The sequence below is a fragment of the Bufo bufo genome, chromosome 3 (assembly GCF_905171765.1).
Source record: "Bufo bufo chromosome 3, aBufBuf1.1, whole genome shotgun sequence".
Classification (NCBI taxonomy): Eukaryota; Metazoa; Chordata; class Amphibia; order Anura; family Bufonidae; genus Bufo; species Bufo bufo.
In genome coordinates this window covers 542,882,805-542,902,454 of record NC_053391.1, presented here as the reverse complement: position 1 = coordinate 542,902,454, position 19,650 = coordinate 542,882,805, and the positions used below count along the sequence as shown (strand labels likewise).

At 43.2% G+C, this 19,650-nt stretch overlaps 1 protein-coding gene across 8 annotated transcripts in view; it reads left to right on the top strand.

Moving 5' to 3' along the window:
• Positions 1–16,874, top strand: part of ELF1 (E74 like ETS transcription factor 1) — a 108,916-nt gene extending 92,042 nt beyond the window's left edge. For all 8 annotated transcript variants that reach the window (XM_040425391.1, XM_040425390.1, XM_040425397.1 and 5 more), the window contains 7 exons: positions 5,172–5,346; positions 8,255–8,362; positions 9,279–9,437; positions 9,751–9,834; positions 13,503–13,695; positions 14,426–14,854; positions 15,771–16,874. In XM_040425391.1, the coding sequence (XP_040281325.1) occupies positions 5,172–5,346; positions 8,255–8,362; positions 9,279–9,437; positions 9,751–9,834; positions 13,503–13,695; positions 14,426–14,854; positions 15,771–16,377 (1,755 nt within the window). In that variant the 3' untranslated portion in view covers positions 16,378–16,874. The remainder of the gene's footprint in view (positions 1–5,171; positions 5,347–8,254; positions 8,363–9,278; positions 9,438–9,750; positions 9,835–13,502; positions 13,696–14,425; positions 14,855–15,770) is intronic.
• Positions 16,875–19,650: the final 2,776 nt, after the last annotated feature.

The window sequence follows — 19,650 nt, the reverse complement described above, 5'->3', positions numbered from 1 at the left end:
CCTTACCTTGTCTGATGTCCCTCTATGAGCACCTTACCTTGTCTGATGTCCCTCCTATGAGCACCTTACCTTGTCTGATGTCCCTCCTATGAGCACCTTACCTTGTCTGATGTCCCTCCTATGAGCACCTTACCTTGTCTGATGTCCCTCCTATGAGCACCTTACCTTGTCTGATGTCCCTCTATGAGCACCTTACCTTGTCTGATGTCCCTCTATGAGCACCTTACCTTGTGTGATGTCCCTCTATGAGCGCCTTACCTTGTGTGATGTCCCTCTATGAGCGCCTTACCTTGTGTGATGTCCCTCTATGAGCGCCTTACCTTGTGTGATGTCCCTCTATGAGCACCTTACCTTGTCTGATGTCCCTCTATGAGCACCTTACCTTGTCTGATGTCCCTCTATGAGCACCTTACCTTGTCTGATGTCCCTCTATGAGCACCTTACCTTGTCTGATGTCCCTCTATGAGCACCTTACCTTGTCTGATGTCCCTCCTATGAGCACCTTACCTTGTCTGATGTCCCTCCTATGAGCACCTTACCTTGTCTGATGTCCCTCCTATGAGCACCTTACCTTGTCTGATGTCCCTCTATGAGCACCTTACCTTGTCTGATGTCCCTCCTATGAGCACCTTACCTTGTCTGATGTCCCTCCTATGAGCACCTTACCTTGTCTGATGTCCCTCCTATGAGCACCTTACCTTGTCTGATGTCCCTCCTATGAGCACCTTACCTTGTCTGATGTCCCTCTATGAGCACCTTACCTTGTCTGATGTCCCTCTATGAGCACCTTACCTTGTGTGATGTCCCTCTATGAGCGCCTTACCTTGTGTGATGTCCCTCTATGAGCGCCTTACCTTGTGTGATGTCCCTCTATGAGCGCCTTACCTTGTGTGATGTCCCTCTATGAGCACCTTACCTTGTCTGATGTCCCTCTATGAGCACCTTACCTTGTCTGATGTCCCTCTATGAGCACCTTACCTTGTCTGATGTCCCTCTATGAGCACCTTACCTTGTCTGATGTCCCTCCTATGAGCACCTTACCTTGTCTGATGTCCCTCCTATGAGCACCTTACCTTGTCTGATGTCCCTCCTATGAGCACCTTACCTTGTCTGATGTCCCTCTATGAGCACCTTACCTTGTCTGATGTCCCTCTATGAGCACCTTACCTTGTCTGATGTCCCTCTATGAGCACCTTACCTTGTCTGATGTCCCTCTATGAGCACCTTACCTTGTCTGATGTCCCTCTATGAGCACCTTACCTTGTCTGATGTCCCTCTATGAGCACCTTACCTTGTCTGATGTCCCTCTATGAGCACCTTACCTTGTATGATGTCCCTCTATGAGCACCTTACCTTGTCTGATGTCCCTCTATGAACACCTTACCTTGTCTGATGTCCCTCTATGAGCACCTTACCTTGTCTGATGTCCCTCTATGAGCACCTTACCTTGTCTGATGTCCCTCTATGAGCACCTTACCTTGTCTGATGTCCCTCTATGAACACCTTACCTTGTCTGATGTCCCTCTATGAGCACCTTACCTTGTCTGATGTCCCTCTATGAGCACCTTACCTTGTCTGATGTCCCTCTATGTATGAGCGCCGGACACACTTCCGGTTTGGTTCTGACATTAAAAAGAAACTTCCCTCCCCTTCTCTATCTCTGCATCACCTGTGATAAGTCAGATGATCCTATGTGTTGGGAGCCTCCCTACTATAAATGTTAATGGGAAGAGGGTTGTGTGTTGGATTTCAGTCTAGATTTTGTCCACATTATTTGTCTGTTGTTCATTATAAGAGCAGAACAACAAAAATAACGGAAGCAGCATTTCCATCAAATTATGGAAAAAGCATTGCTTAATGGACATCGTTGACAGTAATGGGGCTGTCGGGTTTCTATCAGAGAGCCTGGCATCTTACAGGAGAAAATAGCGCAGCATGTTGCACTTTGTCAGGTTTTTATGACAGAATTTGTGACAGAGGCTCCTGACACAGATGTAAACATGGCCTAACCCAATCCATTGTTCTTGCAGGAGATAAGCAGCTGGCAGAAGTTTCTGGCAAAAGTTTAAAGAGGACCTGTCACCACAAAATGCAGTGCTATGTGAAGCCAGCATGTTATAGAGCAGGAGGAGCTGAGCAGATTTATATATAGTTTTGTGGGTATAGATTTGGAAAAATTTAAATTTATACACTCTGCTCAGCTTCTCCTGCTCTATACCATGCTGCCTGCAGATTACTAAGCATTTTGTGGTCTTACATTTTGACCTTTTTTCTACGCCTAAAACAGGCGTAGAAAATGGTAAATGGGCCCGTCCTATTCTACGCCCGCAATTAGACCTGGCGCGAGTAGGGCAAAGTCGCAGATTTCTGCACCTGAAATGTGCCTTTAATTTAAGCGTATTTCAGATTAATAAATTACCCCCTTTTGTTCACTGTATGTTTAAAGCATGCCTAGACAAAACAACAAAAACGACACAATGTGTTATATATGGTCATGTCGCACTCAATATAGGGGATCTAGTGGATCGGACCTGCGCACACGTTAATATTTGTGTGTTTTTCCTCTCCCCTAAAGCCTATATTAAATCTGCAGATCACACAGGCAATTGTCGGGAAGAAAGCGTTCCTTCCCGGCAATTGTCTGCTTGTCAGTTGAGGACACTGCTCCTATTACATGCAGTGATCTCCTCCACAGTATGGGGAGGAGCGATCACTAATGCCATCGTTCGTCCCCATACAGAATCATTGCTTACTGGCTGCAGATCGTGATTACACAGCACGATCTGCCGCAGCAAACGAGGATTTTTTAAAAAACCTGCTAACAGATTACGATTACCTGATGAACCAAGTGTTTGCTCATTCATCGGGCAATCCGAGGCAGTATTACACTGCCAGATCTTCGCTAACGACCGTTACTACGAACACTTGTTAACGATAATCTTCAGGATTATCTGCTAGTGTAATATAGGCCTAAAATGACTGAATAATAAGATTGCAGTGGTCCCTTAACAGCCACAGGTTATAATACTTTCAGCATACAGTGGTCTTTCCTTGGCCATTGTAACTTCAAAAAACACATTCAATCTGCTCAGCATGGTCATTTCCCTAGACAGACACCTGTATTACTGGCATGGTCCTTTCCCTAGTCCGACACCTGTATTACTGGCATGGTCCTTTCCCTAGTCCGACACCTGTATTACTGGCATGGTCCTTTCCCTAGTCAGACACCTGTACTAGTGAGGTACATGTACTGGCTGGTTGTCTAGTAGCTCCTCTACAGTACAGTACTACAGATCCTGTACTGCTGGATGAGGGCAGCTGGATTTTTTGTGTAAACTGTAGAGCCTAGGTTCTCAACCTGTGGTACATGTATCCAGCTGCAATGTACTTACCATGATGGCAGTCCACGCCAAGGCTTTGGTACCCGTGGTGGTGAACTCACACTTTTGCTTCCTGACATAAAACAAGGGCATTTCTTGCAGCCACTACTGGGGAAGTTCAGTCAGTGGAGATTTTACAGCTTTCATTCATTTCAATGGGTAACTGTATAAATGCACAGAGCTCCCCCTAGTGGTGGTTGAAGGCAACCAGTTTTATAATGTGTGAGAGGGAAGCATGGTTCCTCCATGAATAAAAATGAGTAAATTTGTCAGGAATCTCATTGGGGTCCCTTACTATGTTTTGCTATGGGGCCCTTTATGCAAAAGTCAGTACAATGAATGTCCCTGGGGCACATGCATTGTCCTAATGCTATGCTTTTAACATGCAACACAGTGTATGATAACAGCATTTGGTGTTGGAGGTACTTTTATGTAGTCTGACTTAGGGGGTACTTGGCTTAGAAACACTGCCTAGGGGACCCTGACAGTGATTTACAGCCTCCAGCAGCTCTGACTCTTGTATATAAGGACTTGCTTTATTTGTGTTGGTTATCTGTTAATTTTTTATTTATTTTTTCTACGACCAATTACTAATTACAATAATTCCAACTTACAATGGTCGTCCCAGAACCAAGTAATATTGTACCTTGAGGGACTGCTTTAGAAGAGTGACATCTCCATGAAAAGAGGTTCTCCAGGATTTAAATATTAATGACGTATCCTCAGGATAGCTCATCAATAGGAGATCGGCAGAGGTCCGACAGCCTCCTCGCAGCTTACCACGCACAGCGTAGCGGCTGTGCTTGGTATTGCAGCCCAGCTCCATTCAAATGAATGAGACTGAGGCTACTTTCACACTAGCGTTCGGGGCTCCGCTTGTGAGCTCCGTTTGAAGGGTCTCACAAGCGGCCCCGAACGCATCCGTACTGCCCCTATGCATTCTGAGTGGATGCGGATCCGCTCAGAATGCATCAGTCTGGCAGCGTTCAGCCTCCGCTCCGCTCAGCAGGCGGACAAGCAGCGTTCGGGTGTCCGCCTGGCCGTGCGGAGGCAAACGGATCCGTCCAGACTTACAATGTAAGTCAATGGGGACGGATCCGTTTGAAGTTGACACAATATGGCTCAATTTTCAAACGGATCCGTCCCCCATTGACTTTCAATGTAAAGTCTGGACGGATCCGTCTGAACAACTTTCACACTTAGAATTTTTTTCTAAACTATAATGCAGACGGATCCGTTCTGAACGGATCCAAACGTCTGCATTATAGGAGCGGATCCGTCTGTGCAGCCACCAGACGGATCCGCTCTGAACGCAAGTGTGAAAGTAGCCTTAGCTGTACATAGACCAATGTGACTGATGAACGTGATGTCACGTTGCCTAGGAAGATGCCTAAGTGCTCACGGAGCACCACAGCCTCTTCATACAGTTGATTGGGTGCCGAGAGTCGGACCCCTGATGAACTGTCCTTAGGATAGGACATCAATATGTAAATCCCAGAGAACCCCTTTAAACATTTTTTGTATGGAGACAGTTTTTTTTCTGGTACTGTCAAAAGTGACCTCGTATCCCTCGCAACCTCTAATACATTTTCTGAGTTTACCTGCAGGTTGAATACAGACAGTCCACCTAGGGTAGATCAACATGTATAATTTATTACATTGTAGAGAATGGGAATGTATCAAATGCTGGGGCCGGTGGATGTACTGAATAATGGGTCATCACTTGTTACTTACCTGTGCTCCAAACATGGAGACCATGAAACTAATGAGCTAATTTTACCATATCTACAGCTTGACGACCCTTCGATCTTTCCGGCGGTCATTGTGGAACACATACCAAATGCAGATTTACTGCACAGCTACTCTGGACTAACCTGCGTAGATGATACGAATGACATGATCACGGAGACCTCGCTGGATGTAGCCGAAGAGCAGATCATAGAAGATGACGACCTCACTCTTACAGGTATAGCAGATTTTTTTTCTTCCTTCATTTTGCAGTGAGCAATATCATCAAAATAACCAGTGTCGGTGTGGCCAAGAGCAACCAGTCACATCACCTCTGCCCTATTCTAACCTGCCCGCCATGAAAGGTGCAAAGTACAGGACTGACCCTTTTTGGCTGCATTAGGTTTAGTTTGCTTCTCCTGTCCATAGGATATGCCATCAATGTTTGACCTGATGGGGACCCTCGTGGATCAGCACAAAGCTCTGCATCCTTTTAGTGGTTTGTTTGGGTTCACATAGGTAATGCAGTTCATCCCATTCACTTGAATGAATTAGGCTGCAATACCAGACACAGTTGCTCGAGTGGCATGGCCCCTGCAGATCAGGGATTGGACCTCCTCTAATCAAACATTGATGCCCTAGCCTTAGAATAGGTCATTAATAAAAGTCCTGGAGAACCATTTAACTACTTGAGCTACAAGTCACTTAGTCTGTATGATCTCCTCAGCAGTATATTAGTCTCTTGTGAAACATTGTGGTGTGAATAATAATTTACAGCATCGCATTGTTCATATATAGGGCGACGGTGAACATTATGGTGGCCCAATTACAAGTTTGTGACTCACAAGTTATGTAACCCTTTATTTTGACAATGTTATTAGATTAACCCTTGATGTAAAGAGTGATGCAGAGGACCAGAATCCGATGGCTGGAGTCTACGAGGGGTGTTCAATAAGTTCTCTACCCCAGCATGTTCTGTCAGTGTTGGAGATCTTTGCTTTTCTACTCAGGTTGAGATATGTCTGGACATGCAACACACATGGTAGCAGTTCAGCCTGATGAAAGCAGTGGAAGTGATAGGATGACAATTGCAGTATAGTGCGGGTCTACAAAGAAAGTGAGGGATTTGGAGCTTTGTTCTTTGATTAAATTCATTAGGAAGAAAAGAAGCCCAAAGAAACCCATGAAAGGATGATGGCTGTATATGGTGATGATGACTTGCCTACTACCAAGTGAAGTTTTGGGCCAAGCAGTAAAATGGGAGAGGGAATCAATTGAAGTTGACCATCTTCAGAGGAAATGTGCCATTAAGTGGAGACCGTGATTTTAGAAGATCAGCGGGTCAAAGACAGTGCCATAGCTCATGAATTAGGCATTTCAGTTGGCACAGTTTCATCAGGATGTTTTGATGATGTGAAAGGTCAGTTCCCGGTGGGTGCCACGAATATTGATGCCTGAGCAGAAAACTTGTTGCCAGCAATTTAGCAAAGAGAATTTAGACATTATGGGTGATGAAACATGGGTCCACCACCATGATCCTGAGACCAACAAGAGTCCATGCAATGGAAGCGCAAGGGGTCACCAACGCCAAAGACCTTTTTTGTGCAGCAGTCAGCTGGAAAGATCATGGCATCAGTTTTTTGGGCTACAGAAGGTGTTGTATTACTAGAATTCATGCCACCATGACAAGAATTACTAGAGACACCTATGCTTCAATAATAAAGGTATTATGTGAGGCAATAAAAGAGAAACGCAGTGGGAAGTTGTTGGCGGGTGCAACAATGCGCCAGCTCACAAATCACAAGCTTCTACAGTATCGGGGAATGCGGCTTCATGGAGCTTAACCATCCACGGTACAGTCCAGTGATTACTTTTTCTTTTGGAACCTGAAGAAATTTCTGCTTGGGCAACAATTTCCTGGTAATAATACAGTCAAAGAGGCGGTAACAGGGTTCCTGCAGCAGCAAGAAGTCACCTATTCTGAGGGCATCCCCAATCGCTGGAGGGGAAGTGGAATTAGTGTGTTGAAGTCAAGGGGGATTACAATGAAAAGTAGTAAGTTCAATTTTCTCAGAAAATGTTGTTTTCATACTCTGGTAGATAACTTATTGAACACCCTGGTACTTAGATTTCAGTTGTTTCCTAATTCTACAAATTGATGTACTGTGGCTAATTACCGAGATGACTTGGTATGTAGAGGAAAACCGTGCAAAGAACACATCTTGCAGACATCAGGAATTGATTTTAGCAAATAATGTACATTGTACAAAACCAGAATTATCCGTTTCACCAGCAGAGCTGCACCCTGATCTGCTCGCTGCATTTTATTTTTGCTGCATCATGCTGGAGGAGCAATTCTCATGGGTGAAAACTATTAGTTCTGATGCCTTGGCAACATAATGTCACTCTTACATCATGATATTGGTGGAAATATGGCTCAGAAATAGACGTCCGTCTTGCTTTGTACACTGGTATACTGGCATTATCACTTGATGTTGCTACACTGGCCTGGATAGCAAAATGATGGGCATGGATAAGAAAGATGGAAATGGCATTGTTTATTATGGTAACTGGCCTATTCATGGGCACAAGTATTACAGATTGTGACTGGAAGATGATAATGTCCGTGGGGCCTTTAACATCAGCTATGACTCCTAATACAGGGGGAAAAAAAAGTTGTGCTAAGAAAAACTTGTAGTTTCCCTAAACAACCAGTCAGATTCTAGCTGTCCTTTTCCTAAAGCCTTTGGAAAGTGAAACGATTACAAACACATGTTCTTTTTGCATTACTTTTTATGTGTCTCTTTCATCGTGTTACTGTTTTCCTGGCTTTACAGGGTCCTGCAATTATTTTTTATTTTGTTAGTTTTCCTGATCCATTTTGCCTTTTCTGACGCTAATGTATCTAACACAATCCAGAATTCTTAAAGCAATAGTGCCACCTGCTGGTGTACTTTGATAATGCCTAATTGGGATCAATTTGAAGCTTCTGGTAAATTTTGGTTTGAGATAGAGAAATTTAGACTTTCTGGTAGATTAGTTATAGTTACAGGTTTCCAAAACGTAACCTGAATCCACAATACATAGCATACATTTTTAATAAAACAAAATGTAAGCGTTTAGTAACATAAAACCATCTCTTTCAGTTGAAGCTTCCTGTCAGGATGGCGATGAGACCATGGAAACAATTGAAGCAGCTGAAGCACTTCTTAATATGGACTCTCCAGATGCATTACTGGATGAGAAAAGATTAGGTGAGTGAGCTAGGTTGCCAATGTGCCAAGAAATCTGCCGCTTGGCATTTCACCTTTTGGGTTATGTTCTGCTTTCTAAGTAATTTTTTTGCAAGGTCACTAAAAAACAAACCTGACTTCTAAAATAACAAAAAAGGTCTAAGGGTACTTTCACACTAGCGGTTTTCTCTTCCGGCACGGAGTTCCGTCATAGGGGACTGCTTGCCGGATCATTCTGCCTCAAGTGTGAAAGTACCCGAAGACGGCCATAAACTTTGGACAGAATGGGTCGTAATGTCCAATTTCCACTCCTTTTAGGTAGTGGTTGTATAACTTATGCAACTCAACAGTTTGCACTAAGAGTTGGGCTGAAAATGTGTTCATTGTGTGTGTGGCATGTTTGGCTTTTTACTTAAGGTACTTTCACACTAGCGTTTTTCTTTTCCGGCATAGAGTTCCGTCACAGGGGCTCTATACCGGAAAAGAACAGATCAGGCATATCCCCATGCATTCTGAATGGAGAGCAATCCGTTCAGGATGCATCAGGATATCTTCAGTTCAGTCATTTTGACTGATCATGCAAAAGATTAAACCTTAGCATGTTATGGTTTTATCTCCAGCAAAAAAAACTGATGTGCCGGATCAGGCATTCAAAAATGTGAAATAAGATACGAGACGGATCCGTTCTTGCAATGCATTTGTGAGATGGATCCGCATCTGGATGCGTCTCACAAATGCTTTCAGTCACATCCAGATCGGCGGGCAGTTCCGACGACTGAACTGCTTGCCGGATCACACTGCCGCAAGTGTGAAAGTAGCCTTAATAGCCAGTGACTGACTAAAAAGCTAGTACATACGTCTCTTTTCTAGATTTGTATTGGCCATTATTTTAGGATTTTTTTAAAATGATAAACACTTATTTTATTGATCTTTTTAGCTAATATATTTGGATCATCTGAAGATGAGCTGATTGTCACTCCAATTACACATGTATCAGTCACCGTAGATGGGATTCCGGAGGTAATGGAGATCCATCAGAACATGTATGAAGAGCCAGTAGAATATCCTCCTGATGAGCAGCCGAAAAGGAAAAAAGGTATGACGGGCTCCCAGCCACTTGCTTGAGGGGGGTGCACATCCGCTGGTAACATGCTACGCATGCGGTGGCCCTGTGTATTATTTTAATGTCATATTGATGTAATTGTACCATTCACCCAAGGCAAAGGTTTGAGCTTCGCACTTACTTGCTTTAGTAAAATTCTAAATGTAAGAAACTATCTGAAAGTGGAAAGCCATGGAGGGGTTCACTATATGAAGTACTGTCACTTGTCTATCTGTTTACATTGCCATCAGCCTAAAGATATCTTTAAACCATCTAACATTTCCCTTTTTATGATCATTTCCTTCAGGGAGGAAACAAAAAACGACTCGCTCGGAGTCCCCCACGACTACCCCAAATATATCTGTGAAGAAGAAAAGCAAAGACGGGAAAGGTAATGCTGTAGCTTCTCAACATAACATCCATCCATACCTGTTATTTCAGAACTTGGAGAGAGATAAGTGCCACTTATGCCTGGAAAGAGCCAACCTGTCTGAGCCCCCATTTAGATTGTCAGCAGATAATGTCCGATTTTGAGGGATGTTAATTATTATTATTTTTTTTTCAAATTAAAGCGGTTTTCTGGGATTTTAATATTGATAACATATGCTCAGGACCCCCACCGATCAGCTGGTTGAAGAGAAGGCCGCACTCCATGCAAGCATTGCCTTCCCTTCGTTGTTTACCTGCTCTCCGTCGTTTACAAGGTGCCCCATTTACTTCTATGGGGTGGCTCTGTATTATACACTTGAATGGGAACGAATGTGGCCTTCTCTTGAACCAGATGATCGGCGGGGGTGTTGGACCCCCACTGATCTCATATTGATGACCTATCCTGTGGATAGGTTATCAAAATTAAAATCCTGGAAAACCCCTTCAAGACCTTATCGGTTCACCAATTAGTTCTAAGTAATTACTGTTACTTCTGCACAGTAAACACACATGGAAAGCGGAGTACTTCATCACATATTTATGTATTTATTTTATGCACTTATATTGCGCCACTATATTCCGCAGCGCTTTACAGACATTGGCATCCAACTGTCCCCAATGGGGCTCACAATCTACAGAGGTTCCCCACACACATTATACCTTTGGCTTGAACCTGCTGTTAACACTCTGGCTATAAGGGTCTTTAGCCATGTTGGTTATATTTCACATTTAGGCGCCCATGGATTAGAAAAGGTTGGTTGCTCTCTTGGAGAAACTGTACCATAGCTGTCCATAAGTGTGGAGGAAAGCTTGTCTAATGCTGGCACTAGCCAATGATGATTTAGGTGTACATACCAACAATCCTATTACCCAGTGCACAAGTGTTTCGTTCGTGTGAGAGATACCATTGAAGTTGTATTTTGCGATTCTGTTCTGCGTAATTGATGTGGTGGGATTCTCCGACTGCCTTTTTTATCTTGAAGGTTTATCCTAGTTCCCTTTCCCACACGGGTATAAAATAGGGTTTGTTGTTCAGATCCAGAGTAAAAAATATAAAAGAAAAATTATAATCGCATAGGGACAGGCCTTTCATGTTTGTAGGCCACAGAAGAAAAAAAACTAATAGTGAACAAAGGCATAGTCATTATGAAATGGTGAATTTGTAAATGCTGATAGAACCAGAGAGTGAGTATTTAATATGCAGCGACTCAATCATAAAGTGCCATCTTTGGGTACTTTCACACTTGCGTTGCTGGATTCTGGCAGGCAGTTCCGTCGCCGGAACTGCCTGCCGGATCCGGCAATCTTTATGCAAACGGATCCCATTTGTAGACCCATCCGGATCCGTCTGACAAATGCATTGCAATACCAGATCCGTCTCTCCGGTGTCATCTGGAAAAACGGATCCGGTATTTATTATTTTCACATTTTTAAAGGCCTGCGCATGCGCAGACCGGAAGAATGGATCCGTCAATGCGGCAATTTTAATGCCAGAATCGGCACTAATACATTTCAATGGAAATTAATGCCGGAAGTGTTCCGGAATTTTGGACAGCGAGAAAAATGCAGCAAATACCGTGAAAGGACTGAACTGAAGACATCCTGATGCATACTGAACGGATTGCTTTCCATTCAGATGCATTAGAATAAAACTGATCATTTTTTTCCGGTATTGAGCCCCTAAGACGGAACTCTATGCCAGAAAACTTTAAAGCAAGTATGAAAGTACCCTTAAAAGAGTTTGTCTAGGATGTCAATGCCATAAGCAGTCCAGTGCTTTAAGAACTAGCCAGGTATATGATATTCAATAGCCTGAAGTGGAATGAACTGCTTCGTAGGAAGCACTATGGACTGGCAGGTATGTATAGCTGTTTTTGTAGATAAAAGAATCATCTGGTAGAAGACCTTGTTAATAGCAGAGGCAGCTAAAAGGTCGTAAGAGATTCCTCTTTGGTGTATGCAGTTTCAAATTTAAGCCACCACTTCCTCAACTGTTTAATTACGGCTACTGTCACACTGGCGTTTCTGGGTCCGCCTGTGAGATCCGTTTCAAGGCTCTCACAAGCGGCCCCAAACGGATCAGTTTAGCCCCAATGCATTCTGAATGGATCCAGATCCGTTCAGAATGCATCAGTTTGGCTCCGTTCCGCCTCCATTCCGCTCTGGAGGTGGTGTCCGCATGGCGATGCGGAGCCAAACGGATCCGTCCTGACTTACAATGTAAGTCAATGGGGACGGATCCGTTTACATTGACACAAATATGGTGCAATTGTTTGACTTACACTTAAACTTAGATTATTTTTATTTTTTTACTAAGTGATGCAGACGGATCCGTACTGAACGGATACAAGCGTTTGCATTATAGGTGCGGATCCGTCTGTGCAGATACCAGTAGGATCCGCACCTAACGCAGGTGTGAAAGTAGCTTAAGCTTGCCTACATAAATCTGAGACCTAAAGGTAGGAATAAGAGCTGATTTTATTCATCTTAGAGCGGACCTCTCACGCCAGCATATCTGATTGCAATTGTTGAATGTTTTCCCTAGGAATGAGAAGAGGCATATAAATACATAGAGGACTTTTGGTAATAAAAGCATTTTTACTGTGTGGATTTGTGCAATCCATGATAGTTTAGAATATTTAGCATGATCCTTATCACATTTTGAATAGGGGATGTCATTATCAATCCCAGGTTTTGAACTGATTCTCTTATGCTTCTGAGGACAACTTGTTTGTTGTCTGGGACGTTAACTGGGAGAAAGTTAGATTTGGCGAAATTGCAGGCATTTCATAGTGTAAACGGAAACTCACCTAGAATATTAGTGACTTATTTCAAAGAGTGTTCTGCATTGGTAAGAGATAAAATAACGCTGGGCATACATAAGCTTAGGCAAGGGCCTTTTAGGCGTAGGTTTCTCAGATTGCTGTGGCGTTTTTCCCATGAGGCAGGAGGAGGCAGCACTGGGGGGGGGGGGGTAAACTCCTGCGCTGGGGACCAATCCTTGATCTGTAAATACTAGAGATCCAAGGCTTCTAATACAGGCATGCTCAACCTGCGGCCCTCCATCTGTTGCAAAACTACAACTCCCATCAGTCCCGGACAGCCTACAGCTATCAGCCTACAGAAGGGCATGGTGGGAGCTGTAGTTTTACAACATCTGGAGGGCTGCAGGTTGAGCATCCCTGTTCTAATAGGTCAGGTACATCCACATGATAGGAAATAATAAAATGTCAACCATTTACAGATGTAGGAAGTCCAAAGGGGTACATCCAGCGGTACAGGATCCTCCTAGAGCATTGGTGAGGGGCTTCAGTATTCTCCTCTGATGTGAAAGTCCTGGGTGGAGTTACAGGCCCTAAAACTTCAGTCTGTATTCGTTTTTTTTTTAAACTATTTGTGGTTCGGCCAGTGTTTATCACAGTGATGTGTGGCTGGAATACACCTAGTTTTCACAACTGTATTGAGTTGTGGATCTGTACTAAATAGCAGATCTGCTCATTTATGTACCGAAGCAGTGTGAATATGTATCTCTGCTTAACTAGGACATGGGGAGCTACGTTCTACTTTAATAAGACTCTGGCAGGAGAATTCTATTCCTTTACATTTCTACTTTATTTTTATTTTTTTCAGGTAATACCATTTACCTTTGGGAATTCCTATTGGCTTTGCTTCAAGACAAAGCTACATGCCCAAAGTACATTAAGTGGACACAAAGGGAAAAGGGCATCTTCAAACTGGTGGATTCCAAAGCTGTTTCTAAGCTTTGGGGCAAGCACAAAAACAAGCCTGACATGAACTATGAAACGATGGGCAGAGCACTCAGGTAAGGCCAGCCATACACATAAGACCGCTGTCGGCTGATGGCCATCGCTCCGATCCCCTCATACACATGCCTGCCTGCTTGGCTTGGCCTATATAGGAAGATGGGGAGGAAGCTGTTCCCACATGAACTCCCTCCAAACAGCAGCCATCTTGCATCTACTACCATTTGTAGTGAATGTGATTGATATATTCAGCTCTCCGTAACAACTGCTGTTGCTGAATGAGCCCCCCCTCGCCTGTTCCTCTTCACGGCACGACTGCAGTAAGGAGGACTTTAAATGGAGCAGTGGTCAACCATGTGTCCTACCACTTGGTTCAGTGTCTCTGTACTCGCCTGTCTCCATCAGTCCTATACACTTACTGGAGCAGCACCTAGCATGCTCCACCACCACAACATTCAATCTCCTCGCTGTAAGCAGGGATGGGGTGAGGGGTGTTTGCACATATCTGCCTTTGTGGATTTTTGGGCTGTGAATGTGCAGCGTTGTACAGTACCTGCAAACTCATTTAGCGGGGTAAAAAAGAAAATCTGTAGCAGAAACTGACCAGCTGTGAATCTCTGCTGCAGATTTCGCCCTTTGCAATGGAGATGGTGTTACTGGAATGTAACCGTTCATGAAATAGTAAGAAAAGACAGTGCTGCTTTATTACTACAAGCCACAGAGTGCAATAAGCAAAGTGTCCAGATCTTTTGCACTGGTTAACAAGGTGTTTCTCTGCGTATGTTGCAGGTACTATTACCAAAGAGGTATTTTAGCAAAAGTGGAAGGCCAACGTCTTGTCTATCAGTTCAAAGAAATGCCAAAGGATCTCGTATACATTGATGAGGAGGACTCGAGCTCTGCAGAATACTCAGGAAATTTACATTCTCCAGTTTCTACTCCCAATCGAAATCAAGCACGGGCATCTAAAGTAGCTCCAAATGCTGGAACAAGAGGTAGCTCAACCACTGTTGTAAAGTCCCCCAGGTCTTCAAAAATGAAAGAACTAGAGGAGCCTAGCCAGCAACAGTTACTACCATCAGATATGCTGAGGACAATGACTCCTCAGCCAACTCATCTTTATCGGACAGTCCATTTAATGTCTGGACAGGCTATTCCTGAACAAGGCTTAACATGCTCCATTCCGAATGAGACATTGCCTTCTGTGCAGACTATCAGGTGAGCCTTCATTTACAGTGTATTGGTTGTAGTAGTATTTTCTTAATGTCTGTGCTTTACATTCCAAACACCACAGAGTTTCAATGACTCTGAGTAATTAACAGTAGTGACAATTTACATTATTCCTAATAAATACATAAAATGCTATGTGACCGGTGGAATGGCTGCAGCAGGAAGGAGTAGGAACAGCTCAGTGTCAGGGAGCTCAACATTGCCCTTGCAGGCTTTCTACTCCAGCCCTATCTTTGATTGACAATTTTACTTTATAGTCAATCATAGGTGGGTGACAAAAGGAGAGTCTGCATCAGATATAGCCAACCTCTTCTGTCGCCAACTCACTAATGTTTTAGTTTCTTTTAGGGAAAAATAAGAAAATTTAGATAAAAATTGAAAAAATATTCATAGGCTTGAAGAAAAAGAGTTTTGTTTGTAGGCCATATCTCCCAGCTCCTCAGTTGAGGCATATGTTTTCCTACTGCAAAACAAATACTGCTTACTGCTATAAAAGGATCAAATAAAATGTCTGTACAGTTGGATCCTCTTACTATTGAATTGTAAGAAAAACAAAAATAGCATGTGTCTGGATATCTAAGTGTACGTGTACAGAATGAAATAATCTTAAAGGCAAAGTATCCTCTTCTTTTTTTTTTTTTTTTTTTACTAGTTAAAACCAGTTTTTATTTCCTGATTTTGAATTTTATTTTTTTTTAAATTCTGTACATGATTTATGGGAGCAGCCATCTCGTCTGAGCTGCTAACAGTTAAAACGAACCTCCTGTTTGGGTTGACCCATCTGGACAACTCTGCTGCGAGAGGTCATACATACAGTACCCATTCTGATTAATGCAGTACAGTAATGCTGCAATCCGTTCTAGTTATCCTGCTACATCTTTATTCTTCTCCATTTCTCTTGTAGAACGATCCAGTCTCCAGGACAGGTCCCAGTTGTGGTGGGCCCTGGCAATCAGCAGCTGCATACTGTAACACTCCAAACCATGCCTCTCACCACAGTCATAACAAGCACAGACCCCAGTGCCCCAGCGGGGTCACAGAAATTTATACTTCAAGCCATTCCTTCCGCACAGCCAATGACCGTACTCAAGGATAATATGGTGCTACACCCTCAAAGAGCTGGCTCACCTCCACCGTCCATTGTCCTGAGCCCTAGCCAGGTCCAGCAGGTTCTCAATGGCAGCGTTCAGGGGCTTTGCAATGGAACAGTAAGTGTGTCTTCATCTCCAGCCTTCTGTGCAACCACTCCAGTCATGACCTTCTCAACAAGCACTTCGCCTCTGGTTAACCAAACTCCAGGCACAGTTATCACATCAGTTATCAAATCCCCAGAGTCCAAACAAACATTTGCTCCCATCACCAATGACCAGGGTGCCCAGGAAGACACAGATGAGACTGCTGAGCAGAAATATCAGCCTTCATGTGTACTGGTGGTAGCCAGTTCAAATGGATTTCCAGCCCAGATGGAAATTAAAAAGGAAAACGACCCATGGGAGTTTGACTCAAATTGATAATATAGAAAACTATATATTTAAGATTTTCCAAATGTGATGGGCTCTTCTCCAATATTCTCTCTATTTTTTCAAAGCACATCTATATTTTTCATAAATCCTCTTCCCGCTATGTGATACCCTAGCAGTAAAAGTTTTAATTTCTGTTCAGCTGGTTTTGATTTTAAGCTTTTCTTATTTTTCCACATTCTGGAATCTTAATCAGGAAAGTCCGTATTCTTCATCAACAATTCCACTTGGGCGTATCGCTTATTCCAGGACCCCCTATGTTGAAGGAATGAGCCTTTTTAATTCTGTGAGGACAAAGTGTAACTGTCTATGATGCAAATATTTTTAAAGCCGTTTTTGACAATCTTCCGGTGTGTTCATTAAGCTGCGCTCTCTAAATTCTATTTTGTTAGCCTGTAAATAGGAAAAGCCAATAAAGCTTTGTATTCTAGCAGACTGCTCTGTATCCCCCCACTGATCGAAGACTACTTCAGAGCCAGAATATAAAATATCCCTAAAATGAGAGATAACGTCACTGAGGTTTTGCACTGTTCTAAAGACATTTCTTTCCAGTCCTTTCTACGTTTTCTTCTGATATACTTGTCTTTAGCAATAACTGCTGTGCCTTTGTTTAATCCAGCTGTACATTACAATATGGCAGGTATCCCAAAAAGCAATGTAATGGTATAGCGGAACTTTTTCATTTGTATATAGTGTATATTTACTTACAACTCTGGAAACAAATGCTAAATATCAAATGAATACAAAAATAATTTCTATGCATTCAGATAAATTCCAACAAAGCAAATAAATTTTATACACTCAAGAGATCCATATATGTTTAGAATGCAAATGTTATATTGTATTGATAGAGATGGAATTTGTATTTAAAAAGAAAATGTTAAACTGTTGAAATACTTTTCAAGCTGTTTTTTTTTTTTTTTTTTGTATTTTTAATTGGTTTCTTAAAAAATAAATCTATGTTCACAGAAAAACATTTAGGCACCCACTTTAAATGTGTTTGTTTTCCCATATCTGATCAGGGGATGGAATACAGTGAATGTTCAGATAAGAGCCCCCTAGTGTCATATTGGAGACTAGTCCTCAGTCGTCTATGCACCTCTCTGATATATCAAAGGTAAGTATGCTTAGACAGGCAGTAAATTGATTCACTGAATATAGGAGGTAAGCCAACGATGTGAAATAAAATCAGTAATCTGGGGGAAGAAAATGAAAATAGGTAAGTCTCCTGTCAAAATGGCTGGACCCCATAACATTAGCGAACTAGGTGATGATATAATGTAGTGCACGAAGAGGTATATGGTTTTTTGGTTTTTTTGTTCCAACAACTTCATAAAGTTGGCCAGCAACACAACCCACTCTCCTTCTAGCGCTGCCGTAAGGTTGCAGCAGTGTTTGGATTGTCTATCTTTACTGTACAGAGTTGTTAATGCTATTGGCTTACATCGGAGTGTCTATGCAGCTCTGATGCAGATAACCCTTGCAAAGCATGTTGAGCTATGGGGTGTTCCCTGACTGCACATCCCATCTATTATCTGGGGCTAGGAACCACATTTAGGCTGGCTCTCAACTTTCTCAACAGAGTGAGATTATAATGGAGCTAAAAATGCTTTATCTCAAAGTCCAAACTTGTCCCAGGACACCCCCTTAAAAGGGCTTTCTGAAACTTGGAAATTGCTGACCTATCCTCAGGATAGGTCATCAATATCAGATCAGTGGGAGCTGTTTTGGATAGCTGCCTGCACTGGCAGTCCACTGGCACTTGAATGGAAGCTAAGCAGCAGTACCCCGGCACGGCCACTACACAGCAGACAGAGCCTTCTGCATCCGCCTCCATCCACTGTTCCTGACACCAGTGGTTGATCGGTGGGGCTGCTGGGTGTTGGTCCTGCACCAACCTGATATTGATGACCTATCCTGTGGATCGGTCATCAATATCTCAGTCCTGGAAAATCCCTTCAATTTAAACTGTACATTTTACATGACTAAATCTCCATTCAGACGTCCGTAGAATGGGACAGCATCCGTTCCGCAATTATCTGGAACGGGTGTGGACCTATTTATTCTCTACGGGGCCGGAAGAGATGCGGAGAGCACACTATGTGCTCTCCGCATCTGCATTTCCGGAGCGCAGCCCCGATCTTCCGGTCCGCAGCTCCGCAAGAAAATAGAGCATGACCTATTCTTGTCCGCAATTGCGGACAAGAGTAGACATTTCTATGGGGGTGCCGGCCGGGTGTATTGCGGATCTGCAATGCACTATGGACGTCTGAATGGAGCCTAAGGGTACATTTAGAAATAAGTACTTCTGGTGCTGCCATACAGTAAATCTTGAGGGGTAACTCACACTAGAGCTAGTATAAAGTTCACTGGGTGCTGTATATTGGGAATGAGATCCTCTAGTGCCAGATGGAAGCTGCCACCATTTTTATAATTCATCTCTATGCCTTTGTTGAGGGAAATAGCTCTGACCCCTATAAAGGACAGCTGGCCAGAGCAACCATTCAGATCTGAGTGATAGACGAGTGCAAGTCTACAATGGATACCGACCTACAATTAGAGTTGAGTTCTGGCTCTGGAACTTCCTTTATTCTAAAATGATTAGAAAACGAGGAATCATTTATGGATGACATTAAGAGCTATAGTGTATATAGACTCCTACCGTATAACCTAAAACAATGACTGCAGGAACGAGTAAACTTCCATGCTCGCTGTGTGCTGACGCGGCATGACAGAGTATCTATTGCTGACGTGCTTGTTTTTACCCTTCTATTTTGGTCAGGAACAATGGTTCATCCAAACTCCCTATACATATGGACTCCCCTGTAAGATCCTGGGATTGCTTATTCTAACAGTTTTATTCCTTTATCCATATTTGATAGAACTGCAGTTGGGGGATCCTGGCTAATAAAGCTAGTATGTGTGGACAATCCCTACTTGTTAGGAGGGTTCTTTTGACAAAAAGCTGATCACAAAGTGTGTGCTTGCTAGGATCCCCAGTGATCAGCTCAGGGGTGTAGCTAAAGGCTTGTGGGCCCTGGTGCAAGCGTTCAGCTTGGGTCCCCCTTCCCTCACTGCTTTGTGGCGAGGGGCAGGGGAGCACATAGCCTTCCTGCTACCGGAGGCAAAAATTTAAACTGCACCCCCTCATGCCAAATTCTGGACCTAACCCCTTCCCTCCAACCAGAAATGTAACTTGAAGATTCTGGGCCCCAGTGGAAAATCTATGACAAAGCCCTTCCAACGTGCACTTCACCCCACCCC